Here is a 20,237-nt window from a genome sequence, read left to right on the forward strand (position 1 = left end):
AGAAAATATCGATAGGCAACGCGTGAACGGTGTTTTGCCGTCATGACCGCTAAACAACTGGTCGTAAAAATGCAAAACTATTTCGTAGAAACCATGTATATCGGCACTTTTGTAAACTTTATAGCCATTTCACTTTTGTCACAAAGCTTTTGCTTTGTTTCTTCGATCAATATTGATTGTAGCCTTTAGACAAGTGTATTCGAAAAAACACTTACTGTATGTTGATGTATGAAATGTTATCTTTTTATGTTAATGTCCCAGATTGCACGGGGCGTCTTAAGGAAGTACATTTTACATCTAATTTGGGTTTAGTTCAAACCTATGTATTTCAGAAAATAAAGAATACAAGAGTAATTCCCTAAATGATTATTTTGTTTCTTAACTATTGTCAATAAGTGTATAAACACTTAACGTAATAGGTAAATTATATGCGAATGCAGTGTATATTTTCTATAGATAAATATATTTAACGAATATATATATTTTACCCGGAAATGGTAAAAGAGAAGTTTGAAAAATTTGCATTGTAGGTTAAGTCTATATTCTAGCTCATCTATGCCTATACCTCGTCTGTGATAACATCACCTTCGGTTCTTCGATGCGATTGGAGGTTAAAAATCGCGCGAGTTATGCCGTTTGTGTTGTTTAATTGTCGTTGAATATTATCTGTTCATAATTGACCTAGACCGCCGCCAGATGGCAATACAAAAATAAATAAAACGAGGCTAGAGTGGCGGATCTACAGATTGGTGACCAGGTTGTTAGATAACGTATCTTCGGTGGGATATCGCAAAAGCGGTCACACGTATGTATACACGGCAACATTCGTGCATATCTATATAGATATACGCGAATATATACATATACACATGTATATATATAACACCTAAATGTGCGCCCGAACAAATTATGGCATTGTCTTTTATTAGGGGTAAGAGTCTGCACTACGGAAATTCGCAGTTACGTTTCTTATCCAGCGTTTCGACAATGAAGGTAATCACACTATTATTCTTTCGTGCATTAGAAAGTATTCGCTACTCTCGTTTCCGCGAGAGAGCTGCAAATCCATTTTACGCAGCAGATTATCGAAATGGAAAATTTTATTTTCGGTCTCCAATAACTGTCGGACGGTGAATCGGAGAAACACTTGATCGGGATGTAGAGATCCGCGTAGTTTAAACGGGTAGCATTAACGATCATCTGTCGTCCCATCTTTCCCTTTTACCGTAGTCCTTCGGTGATTCTAAGGAGATATATGCATTTGTTTTGCGAGGCTATGGTTCGGCTACGTTGTAACACAGCTAACACTTTATCTGCCGCTCTCGGGTTTCGGTAGGTAAAGCGTTGACGAAGGCATTCGAACGTGGAATATGTATTTGTGATGTTTTGATGTTTGAACAGAAAGGATTGGTGCTCGGTGTATATGAGACAGAAGATGAGTCCAACATTTCGTTGACCCCCACGGCGGCTAAATACGATGAACTTGTTAAAGGGAAACTACAGAAACAGATTTTGCTGTAAGTTTGCTATTGCTTCCATAACCATACCATATAATTTCGGATCATAACTGCGTGCCCCTCGTCACGTATTTATGCGAGGTCCGTGCTCATATCCTTTTTACTAAATGCATTTTATTTTTCATACAATATGTGAAACCAGATCGTAGAGGCGTGTCCATGTTCAGGTACAAGTATCGTACGCCCAATGTCAGACTGTTTTCTTTCTCTCTGTTAACGAGCAAATACCTGATTAATCAAAGTTAAAACTGTGTATTGTAATAAACCACACAGATAATCATGACGAACATAGACTGTAACGTTGAGTACAGATTTATATACAATCTCTAGGGGTGTGCCGGGTACCTGAGATTACGGGCTCGGGACGGGTCGGAAAAATTCGGGCGGGATCGGCCGGGATCCCGATACTTTCGTATTGCTTCGGAAGTTTCGGGACCCCGAGGCTCGATTCGCGCTATAAGCATGGGCAATCCGCCTTCGTGTCGCCTCGGTAAAAATCGGACGCGATCGGCTTAAGGGTCCATTCTACCTTACCGACCGAAAAAGACTTATTTTTCAGGATTTTTTTTCAAGAACTAATGTACCGATTTTAATGTTTTTTTTTTTATAAATGTTTATTATTCCTTGCTGTATAGAATTGTAATTTTCTTATTTATGAAATATAAATCAGGCTGCCCGCCCATGTTTATAGCCCGAATCGAGTCTCGGGATCCCGAAACCACCGTTTCGAAAAATACGAGAGTATCGGGATCCCGCCCGAATTTTTCTGACCCGTCCCGAAGCTCGGGACGATCCGCACACCTGTAACTGTTCCTGTACTTTCGTTTTAAGACTGCGTGGATTAACATTATGTAATATTGATACGTTTTATTGATAGTTCCAGCCTGAAACAATTGTCATAATGCTGCCTGAGCTTTCCATAATATTCAGAATCGCTTTTCCTTTGTTGTTTCGAAAACATCTTCCATAAAGTATTTTTCTGTTAACGAAACTCTTGAACTCGAACGAGATTTGTGTCCGATGAGCTCACTGGCATTATTTTCATTGTTTCAGGAGAGACTAGACTGAGAGACGGTATTGTACGCATGATATGAAGGGAAAACTCGCTGCACAGGAGTTGCCAGACACATATTTTGTTGTATAGAGAGATATAAAAGCGCATTGTTCATACAAATTATATTTCTTTAGACTGATTGTTAGTCGAGGTCGAAGTTACTGTTGAAAGTTTTAGAGGATGCTTCTGCAACATGAAATTTAAAGGAGCGTGTTAAAGTTATCAGATATGTTTTAAGAGATATTATTTCGGTAAGAAGAAATAATGTCTGCTATCAGTGATAGTAGCTTGGGAAATGATAACGCTGCTGGAAGCAGTGTGGGTGAATGTAGTAGCGGGATAAGTAAACAACACCAGTCGACAAATATTCTGCACAAGATTAGTGGCTCGCTGGAAGATAAAAACAATGATTATCTCTGTCCAATTTGCTTCGAGGTGATCGACGAAGCCCATATCACGCGCTGCGGTCATACGTTCTGTTATCGTTGTATCGTAAAATCTCTGGAAGCGAATGGGCGTTGCCCGAAATGCAGCTACACACTGACGCAGCAGGATATCTTCCCAAACTTCTTATTACACGAATTGATATCGAAATACAAAACTAGAATTAAGGGTCTCGCTGAATTAGGATCATCGTACACAGTCGATGGCAGACACAGAGCGATGGGGACAGATCTGTCTGTCCCGCCGTACGACGGATTAAGAGATATTGTAGCTGCTGAGAGCGCTAATCTCACTTTACCAGATGTCAATGTAATGTTAGACGTACTAACGCAGAGGAAACATCTACTCGAAGCCGAGACATGCGCGGCGCAGAACAAATTGCTGCACGAATTTTTGAAACATTTGCTGCAGCAGAAGGAGGAGCAAAAGAATCAGTTACAAAAAGAGATAGCATTAATTAAGAGGGACATGGAAGAAGTAGAGAGTATTTTAAGGGATGTTCAGAGCAAATGCCCCAGAATAGAGGATTTGAAGAAGTCAAGCGAGAATGATAATGCGCAGGTATCCGCTATTAGAAGAGAGATGATTGGCCTTATAGACATAATAGATTCGAATATGGTGAAACCGAATGAAAAAGCAATCGCGTCTGGGAACGACACGTTCGCTACTTCCACGAGAAGTCAGAAACAAAACGACTACATCATGGGTTCGACTTTGGCTGTACGCCGGAAGAGAATGCATGCTCATTTCGACGATTTCGTGCAATGCTACTTTGACTCTCGCGCCAAGGAGCTGCTCCTTGGCCACAAGCCTCATGCTCAGGGTGAAACATGGCACGGCACGAGTTCAGGACTTGACGTCTTTAGAGAGAATCTCGTGAAATTCTCAAGATACAATTCATTGCGTCCATTAGCAACATTGAATTACTCATCGGACATATTTAATAACTCCACCATTGTGTCGAGTATAGAATTTGACAAAGACAATGAATTCTTCGCGATAGCTGGAGTCACGAAGCGTATAAAAGTATTTGACTATAGCGCTGTAATAAGGGACACTGTTGATATTCATTACCCCTGCGTAGAAATGGTCTCCAGCTCAAAGATATCATGCGTCTCGTGGAATTCCTTTCACAAAGGGATGCTGGCGTCGTCTGATTACGAAGGGACTGTAACGGTGTGGGACGCTGCGACTGGTCAGAGAACGAAAGCGTTTCAAGAGCACGAAAAGAGATGCTGGTCCGTCGATTTCAATGATGTAGATACCAGGCTCATAGCATCCGGCTCGGATGATGCCAGAGTGAAACTATGGTCTTTGAATAACGACCATTCCGTTGCGTCTTTAGAAGCGAAAGCTAATGTCTGCTGCGTAAAATTTAATCCGCGCAGCTCGTGCCACTTGGCGTTTGGATCTGCGGACCATTGTGTCCATTACTACGACCTGCGCAATATGAAGGAAGCACTGTGCATTTTTAAAGGCCATCGTAAAGCTGTCTCGTACGTTAAGTTCATTAACAAAGAAGAGATAGTGTCGGCCAGCACAGATTCGCAACTGAAAATGTGGAACATTAACAATCCGCATTGCTTGCGTTCCTTTGTCGGACACGTTAACGAGAAGAACTTTGTAGGTCTGGCCACCGATGGCGATTACGTGGCGTGTGGATCGGAGAATAATGCACTTTATGTATATTACAAAGGACTTACTAAGCAATTGTTCTCTTATAAATTCGATGCTGTTCGAAGTATATTAGAGATACAAGAACGAAGAGAAGAGGATTTGAATGAATTTGTGTCCGCGGTCTGTTGGAGACAGATGTCTAACGTCGTGGTAGCTGCGAATTCCCAAGGAATCATTAAAATATTAGAACTCGTTTGAAGATACTCATAATCTTATATCTGGCGCGTGCATTCGCGTATGTTTTGAAAGTTACTCGATTCAGTGCTCAGATACGAACGACAACGAGGAACGAGAATTCATTCTAAATGTTACAGTAATTTGTTACACGCCGCGCCGAGACGATGTGTCGATTATATGGGAGTCTAAATTATTAGAGACTGATTTACTTGAGAAAAGTAATACTCCGAGCGTTAAACAGCACAAATAGTTTCTTGTAATTATACTTTTACTAAAAGAATCTGCACCGTTGCTTCTTTCATTTTTCAGTTGACTGTTCTACAGTTTAGATATAATTTAACGATAGACTGAATTTTAACAATGGAAGATACGTTTAATTACATTATTGGCGCACACGTGTACCGATAATTTATAACGTGGAATGTGGCCTTTTATATTTCCATGTTAATTTAGTTACATTTAGCATATTCCGACATTGATGTACTTGCACAGTAAATCTTAGCACAATTCACACGAAATAAAGTTTATCTATCTTACAATTAGTTTTATACAATGTTTCTATCATTACACATTATCTGTGTCATCGTTGTACACATCTTTGGTTATACTTTATATTACGTGTTAATAGTGTTTGTTTGTAATCAGACCATACGAATTGTTTAACATTCGGTTGTACAGTGTAATTTGCTTTAATATAGTATATCTAACTTGTAAATTGCCAAATTGAACGTGAAACTTTATTATTCTAAATGATCTACGAGAAATATTTTTGTGAACTGTAAGGTATGGATGAAGAAGAGAACACTTTAGGTAATCAAGTCACTGCAAATTCGGGCTTGAAAGTATAACTAATCGTACAATGTGATTCTTGTAGTAAATGTCTTGCCAAAGTAGCCTAACGAACTAAATTCAAAAGAGTAGTAAATGTTCAAGCTAGTATCGTACACGATGTTGATGTTTATTCAATTTTAATTTGTGCCAAGAGTATCATCCGTGCTATGAAATAGTGAATGTGCTTGGATTGCATTAAGTTCCTATTATCAGCGTTAAAATTACTGTCTTTTTATATTAGCATCGGAGCTAAGGGTAGGCAGAGTTTGCAGTAAGGAAGAAAGCAGTAAATTGTGAATGTTCTTCCTGTCGCGGAATTAGCGTGCTTATAAGTAAATATTCCGCGTCCGATTAATAGTTTTCTGAAGAAGTACTAATAATGATCTCTTACTGAAAAAGAAAGGAGAACGATTCACATTTACTGTCTTCTGTTCCAAAAATTACTTCGCTTAGCTCTGATTAGTATATCGTAAGCAAATGATCTTTACAACTCGTGTCTCAAGATATCAATGTGTCAATTTTTAATAGTTTGTTTACTATCTACCTGGTAATGTCTAAGCGAACAGTGTTACAAATACGATGAAACCCCATGACAAATTTACACACTTATATCTGTCTATACATAAAGAAAGAATCGAATTTACGGTAATACGAATATAATTTTACATTGTACTGTACTATAGCTCACGACTAATTCTTTACTGTTACAGATTTTTTATTAACGATAAGTGTATTCGGAAGTAATCGCGGCGCCTATCTTTGATGTATTACTAGTGCAAATCGATACTCTCCATTATAGACCGGGGAATACAAGTGTGAATTAATATGTAGCTCTAATTGTGAGAAGAGTAACTGTAACGTAATTGATAACTAGGATAACTGTTAGAAAAATAATTAGAGTAATTTTAAAGGGATATATGTAAAGGATAGTATATTTTTAGAGTGTATTTTAAAATCGCAGATGCTGCAGTATATGCTATAAATGTCCAAGACGCCTAGAATTATTGTAATGAATAAATTTGTGAATTTGTGTCTCAGTACGTTCGTGAAAATAATTTCCAATTCTGTGTAAACTTACCCCCTTACCGTAGCAATGTATTATTTTACGTTTAAAAGTCCTTAACTAACAATTCAATGCTTCTACCACTACAGAGCAGGTCCGAAAGTTCCCAAAGGTCATGCTAGAGTATTTTGGGGTTTGGATGAGAAGGATTATGCGGGAGTCGCGGTCGTTGGCCTTGGAAAGAAAAACCTTGGCGTTAACCAACTGGAAGAAATACACGAAGGAAAAGAGAACATACGTATTGCCGCAGCAGGTAAACATTCCTTTCTGGTATTAAAATACAATCTTGCCTTTAACGCGCATACATCAACTCTAATAACAATGTAATAATGTTGGATTAGCTGGCTGCAAGGCACTGGACGCGGTTGAAATAAAAGACATAAAACTGGAAGGATTCGGGGACGCAGAAGCTGCGGCGGAAGGAGCCGCGTTATCTACATGGTTCTATCAGGTTTACAAGAATAAGGAAAAGCAGAAAGTATTTCCAAAAGTTACGCTGTATGGCGAAGAAGAAGAGTAAGTGTCGTATCTCTCTTTTATCTGCCTCATCCCACATCCCGAATACCGTAGAAATTATTTCTTCATTCGCAGCAAACAATGGTGCGTTGGGAACATCAAAGCTAAAGCACAGAATTGGGCACGCCAGCTCGCAGACACCCCAGCTAATCTAATGACACCGACGATCTTCTCCGAAGAAGTCTGCACAGTCCTCACTAACCTAGGAGTTAAGGTACAGGTACACGACAAGGAATGGGCGGAACAGAAGAAAATGGGCTCCTTCCTCAGCGTGTCTCGCGGTAGCTGCGAGCCACCAAAGTTCGTTGAAATTCATTACAATGGTGCTGACGACGGGAGCAAACCGATCGTCTTCGTTGGGAAGGGCGTTACATTTGACGCTGGCGGTATTAGTCTCAAGGTAAGTCGCCGCGTACCAGATCTCTTAAGTCAGACTTATACTAATGGTAATTGCAGCCGTCATCCGATATGGACGAAATGCGCGCGGATATGAGCGGCGCAGCGTGCGTGGCAGCTGCTATCCGAGCCGCTGCTGAGCTTAAACTGAAACTGAACATCATCGGCCTGCTACCCCTCACGGAGAATCTGCCTTCGGGGACCGCGACTAAACCAGGAGACCTCGTAGTTGCGATGAATGGCAAGACCATCATCGTGGATAATACGGACGCGGAAGGTAGACTCATTCTTGCGGATGCACTTTGCTACGCGCACGAGTTTAAACCAAAGTAAGCACTCGAGTTCGATAAATGCTCATTGTCGGGTATTAAGGGTGGATGTATCGAGGTATCTTAACGTGCGTGTAGATTCATCTTGGACATCGCGACGCTGACTGGTGCAGCGATGATCGCTCTAGGAGGAGCAGCCACTGGTGTCTTCACGAACGACGGTACGCTGTTTGAGAAGTTAAAGGAAGCTGGTACTCTAACCGGCGACCGAGTATGGAGACTTCCCCTCTGGCAACACTTCACCGACGAGATGACAAGTATGGAGATTTATTAGTATTTTTTTTGTAGTAGAATTTACGTTGTTGAAGAGAAGATTGAGTAATCTGGTACTGTTTGCAGAAAAAGTTAAAGGAGCCGATATTAATAATTGCGCGACGACCAAAGCTGGTGGCGCGTGCACCGCAGCCGCCTTCTTATGGGAATTCGTTGCGCACGATACCCCGTGGCTGCATTTAGACATGGCGGGGGTGATGGGCCCCGGGCCCGACGATTTGCCCTACATACCAACCGGAATGACAGGTCGCCCAACTCGCACGCTCATTCAGTTCTTAGAAGCATTGTGCTAAAGTTCTCCTTTTTAACTTCGTGTGTTTTCCTTTTTCTACTTTTTTTTATATACATATGTATACAAACACATACACATTTTATATTATGCGCTGCCCGCCTCCCTTCTTACATTCCGACGCTATTTCATACCCGCGTAAACGCAACGGAACGCGAAACAGAGCAAAGAGGATCGAACCAATCGGAATGTAAAGCAAAATTCCACCGACGGCCACACAACTTATAAAATTTGTATAGAATTATATTACCTAACGGTACAATACATTTAGTACAAATGTAACGAGTCCGCTAACTTTCTTTTGTACAGTTCATTTTATTCATATTATGTAAAAAGCTAAATTTGGTTAAGAGTGGATCAGCGACAACGTCGATGGCCATTGGTAGCCATTATGACACAGAAACCGATAATAAAAGAGGCATGCGATGGAAATACGCGTGCACAGTATCGTACAGAGAAGGATCACAATGATGCTAGATTTATATAAAAGGGAAAGAACGATTTAATAGAATGGAGACATCCATGGGAGGTAATATTATTATTTGGGCAATTTACAACATTATTTGTGTCGCGTCTGAAATACATCAGTTCTCATCAAACGTTGTGTAAACATCACACATGATTTGTAAAAGTGCTAACAACTATTCGAACTTAATATAATAAAATACATGATTTATTGTATGAAAAAACGTGCCTCTAATTTTATGTACAATACGAAATTTACGTTTACTTTCATCTTCTTACCACACGATTTTGTAATGTACAGTGCTCGCCGCCACCCCCCCTTAGCGTAAGGGAACAAAACGATCCTTTCGTTTCGTGGGTACATATTTTGCAGTCTTCCTTGGTCCAACGCGGAGACTAATGCAAAGTGGTGAGGCAGAATTTACAGAAGTCCACCAGTGGGGGGCCCATTTCTCGCAACGAGGACTGAAATGGTGTTATATGTTTGTCGCTTAATAAAACTAACTTCAGTTACACCTTCTCAATGCGAACCCTGATTTTTCAGGCGTGTTTGCATCCTACGCATTCTCACGAGCATCGTCACAAAACTCATTGCGACGCGCAATCCAACCAGCGAAGTGGTTTCAACGCTTGGTGTTGGAAACAAGAGTTCATCGTTCGTTGGGGTATAGTTGCCCCGATGTAGGAACAGTCTGTTATGGTACAAGGAACTAATTGTATATATGCGTTCATGTACAAGGCGGTGGCTGCTGCTGTGGGGAGGGAAGGGGCGCTGCCGCAGCAGCTGCGACTGCGGCAGCAGCAGCGTACGACGACGGGTCCGAAGTATCGAGGAGTGGTGGTGGCGGAGGTAGATTTCCTCCTCCGCCTCGCCCTTTTCCACGGCCTCTTCCTCGACCCCGACCCCGGCCCCTCCCCCTTCCGCGTCAACTCCGCCTTTCCGGCATTCCTATATTGCTCGTTGTCTTCTCCAGGAAAGCAAGTGGACCCTGAAGAGCACTGCTTCCTACACCTCCAACGGGGAACCCGGCCCTCGCACCGGTCACGCCTACTCCCGCTTGTGCCATGAACATGCCCTGCTGCCCAACCGACACTCCGACTCCTTGAAGGCCTGACGTGGGCGGTGCGCCTGATCCTTGCTGCACCTGCAACGTTATGCCAAATGTCCCATCACATCTACGTTTCATTTAAATCTACCTTTTACAGAAAGCGGCGGGAAGCATCAAAGATAGCATTGCGATTACTTGGCTGTTAGACTCTCACGAGCATTCTGTACCAGTAGGGTGTTAGGAACAGTAATTAGATAGGCACGGGGGGAAATGAAAGAAAGCACAATGTTTTTCTTTTTACCATGAACAGAGATTTATTCTGCCAAACATCTACTTGCGTGTGAAAACATAAGTGAATTGGCACGCAGTCAGTTATTCGTCTTCGTGGATTGAAAAACTTAGGCGAAGACGCACGTGTCAAGTCTGTTAAATACAGAATGGCTAGAATGGTTGTCATATAAAGTCGAGATGTAATTTTTATAGTTTGCCGCGAATATTCAACATGATCTTTCTTTTAACTGTTCTTACATTGATGCAAAGTGCACGCGTACATCTTGCGGGCGAAAGATACTCGTTATAAATGAAGCTTATACATATTGAGAAATATCTTATAGCTCTGACAATTTTTAATACGTGTCGTAAGAAATATGACGTGGAAAAATAATGCAGAGAGATTGAAATATACGAATAGATGCGTGTACAGGTATATGTTTAGAATATGAAGTCATGGTGTAGTTGAAATAATGCTAACTGCTCCTAACTACGATCGATAGGTAATTAGGGGTCATTGGGTTCACTATTAATCTTCCAAAGATGTAATACGTGCTTGCTCTTCTATTATTTATTACGTCAGTTTCTGGCTAAATATTTGTACACATTTAAATATTACTCATTTTGGCACCATTTTACAACGTATTTAAGTATATCTATCTGAGACTTTCTCCTCCCAAAAACAAGACTCATGCTTCAACGACTCTATATCGCAGTTACTAATTAAAGCACTTTAATTCTTCTCCCTTACATGTTACGCTTCTGTGAATAGGAATTATTTAAGGCACTGATTACACGCAACATTAATACGCGTTGCTTTTTGTGCAGTAGGACTGGACAATTTTCTGTTCCGAGTAGCTATCATTTTGAAAAGAGGAGCAAAAATAGTTTCTATGATTCCGATGGATATTTCAATCACAAGAAGGTACTTAACAGTTTAATCTATACACAGCTTACACATTCACGCTCGCATGCATAGACCCAAGCACGTACGATCATCCACTAATGGTATTCATTCGAATTATAACAAACAATATGAAAACTTAATAACAATAAATTATTCCATCTCTGATTAGAACGAAAGCGTGATGATAGAAATAATCTTAAATCAAGAACGTTACGCACGAAGACATTCTAAATAATTTACATCATCGATGAGTTTGAATTTACGAATCACGCGAAATAAATATTAAAGAACGTTCGCCCAACATGTTACTTCTAACTATAACTGCCGAAGCGATAGGAACTCTCTTCGAACACGAGGTATCCACCATCCGCGCTTAGAATTTCACGCAAAATTTAGGGGAGAGAAAAGTATTCCCGGTGTTAATTTAACAGCTGCCTGAATACAGGGGTTTCAGCTTTGCCCGAAACGGTATTACTTAAATACCTGTTGCTGATGAAGCTGTTGCTGCTGCATTTGATGCTGCTGTAGATGCTGCAGCTGTTGTTGTTGAAGCTGCTGCTGGTGCTGCAATATTTGCTGCTGTTGCTGCATCGTCGCGGTTCCACCGCCGTTCGCGGTCTGTTGGCTCTGCCCGCTTTGCGTGCCATTTGGTAAACCTGGACAATTTTAAAATCATTACATACATTCCTACTTTACATCTTTCTAAGAAAGGAAGATCCCGAACCCGGAAATTAAAAAAAAATCTGAAACTTTGTGATTACATAGGGGATTTCCTCCTGATTACAACGTAATTTTTGTTGGCTGCCCAAATTCACTCTAAGGGGATGAAATTAACCCCTGAAAATTCGGCTATTTTCCGATTTCATTTTGTAACTCACAATCTGCAAGAGATAGAGAAAAAGTTTCAAGACAAAAGTTACTTCTATTAATTAGGACTATCACTTGGTAACTTACAGTTCTTACAGTTCCCGAGTTATAGCACAAAATCGGAAAATAGCCGGAATTTAAGGGGTCAATATTACCCCCTTAGAGTGAATTTGGGCACCAAACAAAAATTGCGTTGTAATCAGGAAGAAATCCCTTACATATCCACGAAGTCAGATTTTTTTGAATTTTCAGATTCGGGATCTTGTAAGACTCTCACCATTAGGAGCTGGTCCTTGGGCCGGCGATTTAGCCCAGCCTTGCAAATCGGCTAAGAGGTTCTGCCACACGGCGATTTTATCATAGTGCCTCTTTATAAGATCTTCCTTACGAGCTAACTCTAATCTAAGGTCATTGATGTCCTCTTTCACTACTAGCTCGGGTTTCAGTGCGGACAATAAGAATCTCTTCTGCAGAAAGAAGGCTTCCATTTGCCTCGCCAGGTCTATAAACCTCAGCGTGACTTGCTCGACTTCACTGCGAGCTTCCTCTTTATCCACCGCCAAACCGCCGGACACTCCGATTCCATTGCTCACTAACCCTTCGTCCTTTGTCGTCAGGATGCTCAGGCATTGCTACAAGTGTTTCACAAGCATTGTTAATGAAAATCATCGGGCAATAATTCCGATAGGTTGTTACGCTTACTTGGAATGCCTCCTCGAACTCGTCGATAAGGTTACCGTTGCCATTAGTGGGTGTCGCCATTATACTCGTGGTGCTTATATATAAAAAAGATTTATTGTCAATTACAGTTGATTCGATCTCATGGTAGGTCCATTATAAACGTTTGAAATCGAACTAGGGTGTCCGTAGTCGGCAGGCACGTGTGTCGAACGAACGGGGCAACAATAAACCCTTAAGTGGGATTTCACGCGCGATCGTTAATAAATACATTAGGCAGGTATTTAAATTTAATTACATTCGGTAGGTTCTGTCTAATATATATCAGTAAATAAATAGAATCTAATATACGGCTAAGCTTCTCGACTACACTTTTGACACATATATCTACGACGTTAGTCAAGTAATGAATCGGCGACAATCGATACATATCGATCACGAGTGACGTGTTATTCGGTTTCGTTCACGTTTGTTTATGCATCGATCGATTTAAGAATCAAGAGACATACAGTGTCTATATTACGCCACGACCCGCTATCAAGAACCCTTCGATTATCGAATCTCAATAATGGTTGATCCGATTAGATTTTGAATGGTCTTAATGGATAGCTTGGGTTTGATTTACATAAGAAAACTTTCCTCGTTTTGTTCCTACGTGCTTTATGAGTTGAGATATTTCAATGCAAAGTTGCAATTTGCCGAATTTTATGTTCTACAGATTAAGCATCGTCGTCGTCAAGTGTCGGTAAGAGGGGAACATGAAAGGGTGAGGAAATGCACCGCCAATCATGCAGCTACGTTCAGGTCGCTACTAACGTAACCTAGCTAGTGTCAATCAATTCAATCATAACCTGCCAAGTGTCAAATAACTTAAGTTGTCAACATTTTGAAATGTCACGAGTTTTCACACCGTATAGGACACTGAATTATTGTCCCAATTAACAAGGTAAGTCGCCAAAATTTGTTAATACATTTTTTATGTAAAGCTTATAGAAATGAAGAGGACGCACAGGCTTGGATAGAAATGATGGGGACGCATAGGCTTGGATAAAAATGAAGGAGACGCTTATAGGCTTGGATAGAAATGAAGAGGAGACACAGGCTTGGATAGAAACGAAGGAGATGCGCTCCGACTTGGTGTTGCTAAACTGAATAAATATGTATAAATTGCATTAATATTTCTCTTTCTTGTCTCAGTGGTGTCTTGTCTTATTTTATTATTTCTACCAAGACAATTATCATTTTTTTGGTGTCGCAGCGTCAAGTATTTTGAATAAAATATTTATTGGTATTTAAATATTTATTTCTATAAAAATATATCTGCTTAACATTATTATCTTCTTTGTTACATCCAATGATAAATCTTTTATTCAATTTGAATCCGATTGTTTGTACAAATAGTCGTTGTTATAATTGGCGCAATTTCTGTATATCATTGGTTTTGTAAAGCTAAATGTAGTACATTAAATTTACGACAGGTTTTGTTGTTCGTTTGCACTTTTTTGTACCTTTTTTTTTAGAAAAAAGGTAATTTTGTGGGGATAAAATTGAACATCAAGGGAAGAACGTTGGTTCTGAATTGTCTTATACTTGTTCATTACTATTTACATGTATATAGCGGTTATATGTTACAGACGAGGCATAAAATTTGACGGTGAATTGTAAAACTGGGAATTGCGGCAAAGTACAGGGGTGTGGAACGAAGAGCAGTAAGGATTGGCTAGTTTATGTGTCGAAGTCTATTAGATCTGAGCCGAAGTCTATTAGATCTGTGCCGTCGGGCATCGGAGGTTCGAAGAACCAAGGATCGTCCAGTCCCCATAAATCAGGATTCAGATGTTCTCTACCTTCCGGTGGTCCGCATATAGCGCAAGGGGGAAACTGTTCTATGTCGAAGAATTTTTCCAGCTCTTCTGGATCGAAGGATTGATAATCGTATGGTTTCTGTTGTTTCGGAACGGGTTCTGTATAAGCCTTCACTCTAGACGGAATAGGCATAGCCATGCCGGTTTCTTCGTCTTCTTCCCAAGATATATCTTTGTCTTGGTAAAGTTCCTCCTCGAACGGAATATCTAAGCGTAGATCCCCCGAATCTTCCATAGCCCCTAGCCTTTCAAATTCTTCATCCATCCTTTGGGCTGCCTTTCTCGCCTCTATGTTGGCTAAAGTTTTCTGTATGTGCTCGCGTGCAGCTAGAATATCTGGATGATCCCGCCCATATACGGGTTCTAATGGGCCGGGTCTATATAAACGTTGAACGGATGTAACAATTGGTAGGATTTTTGAGCTACAGTAATCTAAAGTTTACCGGTAAACTTGTCTGGGAGGAGCAGGCGGCGGAGAGCGCGCCGGGGAGCGGGCCAGAGGAGTTTTAGGGGGCTGTACAGGTTGAGCTGGTTCGTTGATGCTAACAGCGTTACCACCAACATTCGCCACTGCGATAACAAATTCTCGTCTAGCTTGCTGTAATTCTGTTAGCCTGTTCTGCACCGTCGTAGATTCTGCGGCATCTTGCTCGTCAAGAGTATCACTGGCGAAATCGGAGGGGAGGGCAAAGTTTGAATTATCCTTCCGGGTGAAGTAAGAATTTATAAAATCACCTGATCACTTGAATCGAGCGATTTGCCACCTGTGACGTTAGCCTTGCATCGGTATCTACAGCTGCCTGTGGTATGCTGACGATGGTGGTACGGTCGTCGCTCACTGTTCCAGGAGGTATCACAATGTTACTGATTGGCCCGTCGCCGATCGGCTCTGCCTGGATTACGTCGGCGTTCATCATTCTAGCCAATTCATTGGTCTTCCTAGCTATGTTTGGACCCTGCTCAGGTGGTTTCAGGGTCCTCCTAAACGTTGGTAACTGGCTGGGTCCAGCCCCGAATCCGAAGCCTCTTTTTGGTACAGGAACCTGTCTCCTAGGAGTTGGGGGTGGTGTTATCGGCCTTGGAGGCGGTGTTACCGGCCTTGGAGGCGGTGTTATCGGCCTTGGAGGTCTTGTTTGTTTAGGTGTTCTCTCTCTTCCCATCCTAGTAAAAAATGAGTTTGCATAAGGCAACGGGAACTTCACGCTCAAGGGGGTAGGTCACCCTCGATAGCCCTAAAGCAGGCCTTTTTTCAAACGCAAATTGTAAAGTGATAAATAACAATAGAGTCAACGTTTTTTTCTAGTTTTAATCGTTATTCTATGCGCTTTAACATTAAAAAAGAAAAGTATAAATATCTCTATGTACATAAAAGTTGCGAGTAAAAACGTAGAGGTGTGTACGCGGTGCACCGTTTGATGGTGAACATAAAATCTCGAAAACCGCTCCAACGATTTGGATGAAAATTTAATGAGAGATGCCGAAAACCATTCCCTACGATGTGTCGGGAGCAGATTTGCGAAAAAAAATAATACAAATTTTATGTTGAAAAATACGATTTTATCGATTTCTTGTATGAAAAATATTTTTTATTTTTTTTTAAGAATTCATCTCGAAAATCTGCTCCCGACATATCGTAGGGAATGGTTTTCAGCATCTCTAATTAAATTTTCATCCAAATCGTTGGAGCGGTTTTCGAGATTTTTCACCATCAAACGGTGCACCGCGTACACGCCTATACGTTTTTACTCACAACTTTTGTGTAAATAGAGATATTTAGACTTTTCAATTTTTGTGTTAAAGCTCATAGAATAACGATTAAAACTAGAAAAAAAACGTTGACTCTATTGTTATTTATCACTTTACAATTTGCGTTTGAAAAAAGGCCTGTTTTAGGGGTATCGGGGGTGACCTACCCCCTTAGTCGTAATGGAAACTGTTTTCATTGAATTGGTCAATCTGTTTATCTGTATATTTAAGCCTATTTAGATTCAATTAGTTCTACATCATCCATTTAAATCAGGTTCAATTATTGTCACGACCTGGCATCACCTCCTATCGGAGCAGTTGTCCTTTTAGGTCGACGGTCGCCAGTCGTTATGTCTTTCCTGCTTTCGTACTCTTGCTTAAATTTCTCCGCGTGCTTCAGTCTAGCCATCATTGCCTTCGTCATCGTTGGCTTACAGAAGTCCACCTTCTTTGGCTCGTAGGATAATATCTTTTTGGGTCTCCCAAGCCCTGCTGGTGCTCCCTGGTGCTTTACCAGAGCTTCGCGTTTCTTTTCAAGTTCTTGCACCACTGCAGCGGTCTTGGCTCGACGAAGTTGCTCTGTTTTCGTAAGCCCAACGCCCGAGGGACCTGCCCGTGGATTGCGACTCATCTTGCTCTTCGTTCGTTAAATAAATATCATGTAAGAACCTTGGAAATCCTCAGGTAAAGCAGCTGTATTTGAAAAAGAAGAGTAATCCCATTTTAATAGAGCGGATGGCAGAGAAATGAACAGATAGCATTTTGCAGGGAGTGAAAAGGAAAGCTCTGAAATAAGTAGCATTAAGGATCGAATGAACATGCAATGCATAATAACCTGTTGAACAATTTATTAGTTTCTACTGGAAAATATTAACTTTGCTGACGGTTCGCAGGTAATTTGTCAAGGTTTCATGTTGCAAGTTTTTTTTTATGGGGTTAATGATCCATCATTGTGCAGTTGCAGCTGTTACATATCCAAAGCCAATGAACTTTCTTGGCTTATCAGTCACGAAAATTTGCGCTGTTGACGAACCTGAACATTGTGCAATTTGGCAGGTAGGATAAGGATTCTCTGATAGCAACTGCTTTTGTTTTTAATACACCGTTCGTCGAAAAGAAATCGAGCTTTACAAAGTAAAATTCGAAATAATGTTACGCCGGAATGCGGTTCGAATTTTTCCTCCGGTATAACAAGAGAATTAAAAGATTTATTTAAACGAACAGTCTCAGCTAGCTTAACTCTATTTCATACTTCGTCATATTCTATTCTATCTCGTACAACAGACTAGCGATAAAATAAATGAATAATAACAGTATATAATGATCGAAGAATAGAAAAAGTATGTCACGCATTTCGCAACACTCATTTCAAATGAGCGCGATCGATTGTTACAGAGCCCGCGATATCCGTAGTCGACGCGGATCGATTCTTCAGTCGATATGTTACAAACGTAAGTCTGTATACCGATGATATCAATTGAAATCTTTCTCAAAGTTCATTCTTTTCTCTAACAATGCCAACTAGGGCGGACCGCCCTAATTTAATGCCTTTTCAGGACACTCAGTACAGTTGGACGGACGATTTGCCAGTCTGCAAACAATCCGGTGTGTACATGATCGTTATAGCTGACCATAACCTGCAAATTCGCAAGTGAATGTTTACATTGTTGCCGACACTTGTGCAGGAGTGGGATTCTCCACGAATCAGATTTACCGCGAGGATGGATACAGGCAGGAGGAGCATCCATTCGAAGATCGCAGCTTCCACTGCCGCTGCGACGATTCCACTTTCCTTTACGGAGTGTTCGATGGGCACGAAGGGACGAAGGTAGCGAACTTTGCAATGCAGCGGATGGCTGCAGAGATCTTACTGGGGCAGTTAAGTGGTAAATCGACCGATGAAGAGATCAAGGAAGTTCTTAGGTAACGGGGACCTATAATCCAGGGTTGAAAAACTGGTGGCTTGCGAGCCATTGGGAGCTCTTCTGCCTTGCTGGTACGCTGAACGGCCCTCCTCTATACCCACCAGATTAATGATCGCAGTGGATTCCTCCTTCTTTCCTTCTCCTTTCGACTGCGAGGTGCCCCCGGTGGCCCGTGAGCCGCCAGTTAGTCAACCTTGGTATAATCGAAGGAGGAGAATACGAATTAACGCTTGCGAGCTGACTATTATTTCTTTTTCTAACTTATTTAATGTTCCAGGCAGGCGTTTATAGCCGTAGAACGAGGCTACCTAGACTCCATCGGAGATCTTTTAGCCGAAAGAGCTAGTTTACAGTTTGATATACCCGACGGATTGAATTCATACGAAGCATACCAAAAGTTTCCTCACTTGGTTCGTTCGATTTGTTGATATTAAGCTTCGTGATACAAGCGATGAATATTTGTATAAGAGATTTTTACGCAGGTGGATAAATTAAATTCGATAAACTGCGAGCTATCGACGGGAACTAATGCAGTTGTAGCTCTTGTATATGGAGGAAGACTGTATGTTGCAAATGTTGGCGACAGTAGAGCCTTGTTGTGTAAGACAGACAGCAACCAAGTTTTAAGGGTCGTACAGTTAAGCGTCGATCACGATTTACGAAACGAAGATGAATTATTGCGATTGTCCCATCTGGGACTGGATGTTAATTCCATAAAGCAAGGTGATTTGTTAAAATTGCAATGAATATTTGCCTGGTTCGTAAATGACGAAGTATTTAACAGTGGTTCATATTGCAGGATCTCATCTTGGAAATCAGGAAAATACACGTTGCCTCGGAAATTACCTTGTTAAAGGAGGGTACAGAGAGTTCGACGAGTTAGCATCTGCCACCGCAGATCCTATTATCGCTGAGCCAGAAATTCATGGGGGGATAGAGCTCGACGATTCTTGTAGGTTCCTCTTACTCATGTCCCGTGGCCTCTACAAGTCGCTAGAAGAGGCGACTGGCACGGATCAAGTGAACAAAGAGCTGGCTCTTATAGCAGTCGAGCAGGTAACGCATAATTACTGACAATTATAGAATAAATCGTGCGGTGGCACGTTTCTATATCTATAAAATATTTCAGTTTCGTGTGCAGTCTACCTTAACAGGCGTTGCTCAAGCCGTTGTGGACAAGGTTGTGAGAATTCATCACGACGTTAACATGAGCAACTCGCAAAATACAGTGACCAGCGGTAAACGGGACGATATAACTCTTCTCGTGCGGAACTTCAATTTCCCGCTCCCGCACGCGTTAAAGAGCCCGACTAATCAGTCGGTTAGATTCAACCCGATCGTAGAGACCGCTCCGATAAGAACGATGCCGGAGATCGAAGATTATTCGAGCACCGAAGTTACGGACGAGAATTTCGACACATCAACGAGCGAGACCTCCACGTCGGACATGTACCCACCTGGCGCGAGACCGACGGACAGCAATGCAAGAATCATACCTTACGTGAGCTTCTCCGAGTATTACGAGAATGTGGAGAAGAGGCGACGAGAGGGGACGTTGCCCGAAGGTATAAATTTCCAGTAAAACGGACTTCAATGTTAAAGAACATCATTGAAACTCGTGTCGCGCATGTACATATAAATTTAATTTGTATATATATATATCATTAAAATAACAATCAGAAATATATGTATAACTATTTGCTAGAGTTGCAGATAAAAAATGTTCATCGATGCGTTCTCGACGATAGATATATAATTTCCATCGATCTATATTATGTGATCGATCGTTCGCGATGAGAAGAAAAAGAGAGGATACGGACGTTGCGGATTTGTACGGGAATGAAGGACCGGTTAAATTGAGGAACATAGATACTCATTAAGTTTGCCCGATTAGCACGT

The 20,237-nt window shown here is 41.2% G+C and overlaps 4 protein-coding genes across 12 annotated transcripts; 2 read left to right on the top strand and 2 right to left on the bottom strand.

Moving 5' to 3' along the window:
- The first annotated feature begins 613 nt into the window (after nt 1-613).
- LOC143373843 (cytosol aminopeptidase) lies at nt 614-9,055 on the top strand. 3 transcript variants are annotated; one of them, XM_076821443.1, is made up of 9 exons: nt 724-805; nt 930-993; nt 1,402-1,517; nt 6,853-7,016; nt 7,105-7,279; nt 7,355-7,679; nt 7,736-8,004; nt 8,083-8,261; nt 8,344-9,055. In XM_076821443.1, the coding sequence occupies exons 2-9, from the start codon at nt 988-990 to the stop codon at nt 8,568-8,570; spliced, it is 1,461 nt and encodes a 486-aa protein (XP_076677558.1). In that variant the 5' UTR covers nt 724-805; nt 930-987; the 3' UTR covers nt 8,571-9,055. The 3 variants fall into 3 exon arrangements, with proteins under 3 accessions (XP_076677556.1, XP_076677558.1, XP_076677557.1); XM_076821442.1 differs by lacking the exon at nt 724-805 and having other exon boundaries at nt 826-993; XM_076821441.1 differs by lacking the exons at nt 6,853-7,016; nt 7,105-7,279; nt 7,355-7,679; ... (1 more) ...; nt 8,083-8,261; nt 8,344-9,055 and adding an exon at nt 2,571-6,740 and having other exon boundaries at nt 614-805.
- A 30-nt stretch (nt 9,056-9,085) lies between these two features.
- Med28 (mediator complex subunit 28) lies at nt 9,086-13,214 on the bottom strand. The gene is made up of 4 exons (XM_076821457.1): nt 12,827-13,214; nt 12,402-12,756; nt 11,741-11,913; nt 9,086-10,176 (listed from the first exon to the last, which is right to left on the bottom strand). Exons 1-4 carry the CDS (start codon nt 12,884-12,886, stop codon nt 9,958-9,960), a joined length of 807 nt encoding a protein of 268 aa, XP_076677572.1. The 5' UTR covers nt 12,887-13,214; the 3' UTR covers nt 9,086-9,957.
- A 1,313-nt stretch (nt 13,215-14,527) lies between these two features.
- LOC143374197 (uncharacterized) lies at nt 14,528-17,085 on the bottom strand. Its single transcript, XM_076822132.1, has 4 exons — nt 16,704-17,085; nt 15,403-15,828; nt 15,138-15,332; nt 14,528-15,089 (listed from the first exon to the last, which is right to left on the bottom strand). The coding sequence occupies exons 1-4, from the start codon at nt 17,042-17,044 to the stop codon at nt 14,528-14,530; spliced, it is 1,524 nt and encodes a 507-aa protein (XP_076678247.1). The 5' UTR covers nt 17,045-17,085.
- Nucleotides 17,086-17,088: 3 nt separating this feature from the next.
- LOC143373845 (TGF-beta-activated kinase 1 and MAP3K7-binding protein 1) lies at nt 17,089-20,198 on the top strand. Of its 7 annotated transcripts, none has more exons than XM_076821447.1 (9): nt 17,090-17,306; nt 17,372-17,469; nt 17,970-18,018; nt 18,099-18,336; nt 18,616-18,748; nt 18,821-19,061; nt 19,138-19,394; nt 19,468-19,903; nt 20,044-20,198. In XM_076821447.1, the coding sequence occupies exons 2-9, from the start codon at nt 17,398-17,400 to the stop codon at nt 20,133-20,135; spliced, it is 1,518 nt and encodes a 505-aa protein (XP_076677562.1). In that variant the 5' UTR covers nt 17,090-17,306; nt 17,372-17,397; the 3' UTR covers nt 20,136-20,198. The 7 variants fall into 7 exon arrangements, with proteins under 7 accessions (XP_076677561.1, XP_076677562.1, XP_076677566.1 ...); XM_076821451.1 differs by adding an exon at nt 17,809-17,864 and having other exon boundaries at nt 17,182-17,469; nt 17,939-18,018; XM_076821446.1 differs by having other exon boundaries at nt 17,089-17,469.
- Nucleotides 20,199-20,237: the final 39 nt, after the last annotated feature.

Source organism: Andrena cerasifolii, chromosome 10 (genome assembly GCF_050908995.1).
Source record: "Andrena cerasifolii isolate SP2316 chromosome 10, iyAndCera1_principal, whole genome shotgun sequence".
Classification (NCBI taxonomy): Eukaryota; Metazoa; Arthropoda; class Insecta; order Hymenoptera; family Andrenidae; genus Andrena; species Andrena cerasifolii.